This window comes from Schistocerca gregaria, chromosome 1 (genome assembly GCF_023897955.1).
Source record: "Schistocerca gregaria isolate iqSchGreg1 chromosome 1, iqSchGreg1.2, whole genome shotgun sequence".
Classification (NCBI taxonomy): Eukaryota; Metazoa; Arthropoda; class Insecta; order Orthoptera; family Acrididae; genus Schistocerca; species Schistocerca gregaria.
The window spans coordinates 376268498-376273822 of record NC_064920.1 but is presented as its reverse complement, the minus strand read 5'-3'; the positions used below and the strand labels follow the sequence as shown (position 1 = coordinate 376273822).

The 5325-nt window shown below is 41.0% G+C and overlaps 1 protein-coding gene across 1 annotated transcript; it reads left to right on the top strand.

The window, feature by feature from the left end:
* Positions 1–3801: 3801 nt before the first annotated feature.
* Positions 3802–4837, top strand: LOC126338238 (ADP-ribosylation factor-like protein 16). The gene is made up of 2 exons (XM_050001540.1): positions 3802–4267; positions 4347–4837. The coding sequence occupies exons 1-2, from the start codon at positions 3953–3955 to the stop codon at positions 4539–4541; spliced, it is 510 nt and encodes a 169-aa protein (XP_049857497.1). The 5' UTR covers positions 3802–3952; the 3' UTR covers positions 4542–4837.
* The last annotated feature ends 488 nt before the right edge of the window (positions 4838–5325 follow it).

Sequence of the window (5325 nt, the reverse complement as noted above, 5' to 3'; positions counted from 1 at the left end):
GAAAAGCATTTGACACGTATGCTTATTATCAAAAGTACTACCATATGGGGGTTGTTGTTGTTGTTGTTGTCTTCAGTCCTGAGACTGGTTTGATGCAGCTCTCCATGCTACTCTATCCTGTGCAAGCTGCTTCATCTTCCAGTACCTACTGCAACCTACATCCTTCTGAATCTGCTTAGTGTATTCCCTCTACGATTTTTACCCTCCACGCTGCCCGCCAATGCTAAATTTGTGATCCCTTGATGCCTCGAAACATGTCCTACCAACCGATCCCTTCTTCTAGTCAAGTTGTGCCACAAACTTCTCTTCTCTCCAATCCTATTCAATACCTCCTCATTAGTTACGTGATCTATCCACCTTATCTTCAGCATTCTTCTGTAGCATCACATTTCAAAAGCTTCTATTCTCTTCTTGTCCAAACTAGTTATCGTCCATGTTTCACTTCCATACATGGCTACACTCCAAACAAATACTTTCAGAAACGACTTCCTGATACATAAATCTATATTCGATGTTAACAAATTTCTCTTCTTCAGAAACGCTTTCCTGGCCGTTGCCAGTCTACATTTTATATCCTCTCTACTTCGACCATCATCAGTTATTTTACTTCCTAAATAGCAAAACTCCTTTACTACTTTAAGTGTCTCATTTCCTAATCTAATTCTCTCAGCATCACCTGATTTAATTTGAATACATTCCATTATCCTCGTTTTGCTTTTGTTGATGTTCATCTTATATCCTCCTTTCAAGACACTATCCATTCCGTTCAACTGCTCTTCCAAGTCCTTTGCCGTCTCTGAAAGAATTACGATGTCATCGGTGAACCTCAAAGTTTTTACTTCTTCTCCATGAATTTTAATACCTACTCCAAATTTTTCTTTTGTTTCCTTTTCTGCTTGCTCAATATACAGATTGAATAACATCGGGGAGAGGCCACAACCCTTTCTCCATCCTTTCCCAACCACTGCTTCCCTTTCATGCCCCTCGACTCTTATTACTGCCATCTGGTTTCTGTACAAATTGTAAATAGCCTGTCGCTCCCTGTATTTTACCCCTGCCACCTTTAGAATTTGAAAAAGAGTATTCCAGTCAACGTTGTCAAAAGCTTTCTCTAAGTCTACAAATGCTAGAAACGTAGGTTTGCCTTTTCTTAATCTTTCTTCTAAGATAAGCCGTAAGGTCAGTATTGCCTCACGTGTTCCAACATTTCGACGGAATCCAAACTGACCCTCCCTGAGGTCCGCATCTACCAGTTTTTCCATTCGTCTGTAAAGAATTCGCGTTAGTATTTTGCAGCTGTGACTTATTAAACTGATAGTTCGGTAATTTTCACATCTGTCAGCACCTGCTTTCTTTGGGATTGGAATTATTATATTCTTCTTGAAGTCTGAGGGTATTTCGCCTGTCTCATACATCTTGCTCACCAGCTGGTAGAGTTTTGTCATGACTGGCTCTCCCAAGGCCGTCAGTAGTTCTAATGGAATGTTGTCTACTCCGGGCGCCTTGTTTCGACTCAGGTCTTTCAGTGCTCTGTCAAACTCATCACGCAATATCGTATCTCCCATTTCGTCTTCATCTACATCCTCTTCCATTTCCATAATATTGTCCTCAAGTACATCACCCTTGTATAAACCTTCTATATACTCCTTCCACCTTTCCGCCTTCCCTTCTTTGCTTAGAACTGGCTTGTCATCTGAGCTCTTGATATTCATACACGTGGTTCTCTTCTCTCCAAAGGTCTCTTTAATTTTCCTGTAGGCAGTATCTATCTTACCCCTAGTGAGATAAGCTTCTACATCCTTACATTTGTTTTCTAGCCATCCCTGTTTAGCCATTTTTCACTTCCTGTCGATCTCATTTTTGAGACGTTTGTATTCCTTTTTGCCTGCTTCATTTACTGCATTTTTAAATTTTCTCCTTTCATCAATTAAATTCAATATTTCTTCTGTTACCCAAGGATTTCTAGCAGCCCTCATCTTTTTACCTACTTTATCCTCTGCTGCCTTCACTACTTCATCCCTCAGAGCTACCCATTCTTCTTCTACTGTATTTCTTTCCCCTTTTCCTGTCAATTGTTCCCTTATGCTCTCCCTGAAACTCTGTACAACCTCTGGTTCTTTCAGTTTATCCAGGTCCCATCTCCTTAATTTCCCACATTTTTGCAGTTTCTTCAGTTTTAATCTACAGGTCATAACCAATAGGTTGTGGTCCGAGTCCACATCTGCCCCTGGAAATGTCTTACAACTTAAAACCTGGTTCCTAAATCTCTGTCTTACCATTATATAACCTATTTGATACCTTTTAGTATCTCCAGGGTTCTTCCACGTATACAACCTTCTTTCATGATTAAGTTGTGCTCTGTGCAAAATTCTACTTGGCGGCTTCCTCTTTCATTTCATGGGGGTGTCAATTGAAATCTGTGTCTGGACGAGGACTTTTTTGTAGGGAGAACACAGCATGTTATTGTGGGTGGAGAGTAATCGTCAGAAGTTGAAGTAACTTCAGGTGTGCCCTGGGGAAGCGTGTTGGGACCCTTGCTGTTCATGTCGCATGTTAATGACCATGTGGACAATGTTAATAGTAAAATCAGGCTTTTTGCAGATGATGCAGCTATCTATAGTGAAGGACAATCTGAAAGAAGCCGCATAAATGTTCTGTCAGATCTTGATAAGATTTCAGAGTGGTGCAGAGATTGGCAACTTGCTCTAAATGTTTAGAAATGTAAAATTTTGCGCTTCACAAAACAAAAATCATAATATCCTATGACTATAATACCAATGAGTTATTGTTGGAACCAGCAAAATCGTACAAATACTGGATGTAACACGTTTTAAGGACATGAAATGGAGCGATCACATAGATTCAGTCATGTGTAAAGCAGATGGTAGACTTCTGTTTATTGGTAGAGTACTGGGGAAGTAAAATCAGTCTATAAAGGAGACTGCTTACAAATCACTCATGTGACCACTTCTAGAATGTGGGTTACAGCTGCGGTGGACGCAATGTCGTCTAAATGTGACGTAAGATTGATTGAAATGGGTTTTAAAACTTTTTAGACCCTCTCATAGATACGATGTACAGTAGGCACATTAACCTGATTGTTGATGACTGCACAGTTCGGCAACGCGGATTTGTTTGCCCGCTCTCTGCCGTCAACCATGCGTAGACCAAATACCCTCCGACTCCGTGTCCGGAGGTCCCTTCTACGTGAAGAAGTCTGTAGCATTTATCCATCAGCTGTGCAAATCACTATAGGACTGTTTAATCGTTCTATAAAAAGCTATACCCGCATCTCGTGTCGTGCGTTAGCGTTCTCGCTTCCCACGCACGGGTTCCCGGGTTCGATTCGCGGCGGGGTCAGGGATTTTCTCTGCCTCGTGATGGCTGGGTGTTGTGTGATGTCCTTAGGTTAGTTAGGTTTAAGTAGTTCTAAGTTCTAGGGGACTGATGACCATAGATGTTAAGTCCCATAGTGCTCAGAGCCATTTGAACCATTTAAAAAGCTATGAATTTCGAATCTATTTCCGGCTCCTTGTCTGCTACATCTAGCCTGCAGTTGCTTTCTTTGGATGCACGGATGAATCTAGAATTTTCTTAGCATTTTCAATCGAGTGTGGTCATCCTAATTTCTCTAAGCTTGAACCTGTAATCGACAATCGATATTCGGGATGCAATACAGTGAATTACAGTTCTCCATCTGCTCCACGCTTGCACCCGGTAACTATCTCAACTCATCTCGGTGTTGCGCTGTCTGCGGAAATGCGTTGCCAGCCAGTTGGTTACCAGTTGCTGAGTAAGATCGCGTGCCCGTTGCGTTTCTTTCAGTCGCTCCAAATGTCGACGGCCTGAGACAACGTTTGAAGTCAGTAATTGATTGTGTAGAGTACTTGTTTCCATGGTAACAGTAACAGGTGTTACGTTGCGATCGTTAGGAAACTGAACGGGTTGTAAAATGTATATCTGCCTCGGTCCCACTGGTGCTGGAAAAACGTTATTACTTAAGCGGTTGCAAAACAAAGAAGAAATTAATGTGACTTCGAGTACAGTCCCTACAGTGGGACTAAACATCGTCTCAATCAAATTATCGAGCCAAAAAGAAATAACAATAAGAGAAATCGGGGGAATAATGGCACCAATGTGGAGGAATTATTACCAGGGAGTGAAGAAAATTATTTATGTAGTTGATGCGAGTAATTTATGTCAAATTTCAGCAGCTGGTGTGTTGTTGTACTCTATTCTTGCAGAACCATGTCTGAAACATACGAAGGTAATTGCAATGGAGAGTTTAAACAATTCACAAGAGATAAAAACCCATGTTTCTAAATTCGGTCCGTTTTCTTTTGTAGGTGTTACTTGTTCTATCGAAAATGGATGCTTCATACAGACAGATGAGGAACGAGGCGTTACTTATTTTGCAATTAAATCGGCTGAAAAAAGAAATAACACAAGACATAACAGTTGTTGAAACGAGTTCAATAACAGGTGAAGGAATCGACAGAGTGATGTCTTGGTTACAAGGTGCCCGGCAACAGATGAAATAAAATGTTAGCAGAAATACTTTCCTCGCTCGGATTTGCATAGCATTCCACAATAATGAGCACCATGGATGGCATAAATCGCGAACCTTTACGTCTTAATTGTTATCAGAGCAGACAACGGGACAATAATTGAAAACAAGTGAAAGTGGTCATAAAATCCATTTCAGTGTTAACACTCACCCACGAACTGAGTACTACGTAATCATGATTACGTGAGAATTAAGTATCATCTAGTTTTGAGTCAGTAAATAACATATAGTCCGTCATTGTGCAATTCATTTACGTAATAAATAACTTAAAACATAGCAATAATGTATTTTGCACATTATTTATCAATGTAATTTTTATAAATGTGTAAAAAAACATGTTCCGGTCTACGTAATGAAATTTGTACCAGCCCAAAAATACTGAATGTTTCTCCTAAACACATCTGAACTTGTACACCATTTGTGGAGCTTTTCGATGTGTAGAACTGACAGAAATCAGTGGGTGCAGTGTAAGGACGTAATGAGAATGTGCCCACACTGGACTCGCATTCGGGAGGACGACGGTTCAATCCCGCGTCCGGCCATCGTGATTTAGGTTTTCTGCGATTTCCCTAAATCGCTCCAGGCAAATGCCGGGATGGTTCCTCTGAAAGAGCACGGCCGAATTCCTTCCCTAATCCGATCAGACCGATGACCTCGCTGTCTGGTCTCTTCACACACACACACATAATGTGTCTGTGGTTTCCTACTGATGGTATTGTAGTGAGTGAGACATGATGGCAATGGTATTGCCAGTTCTA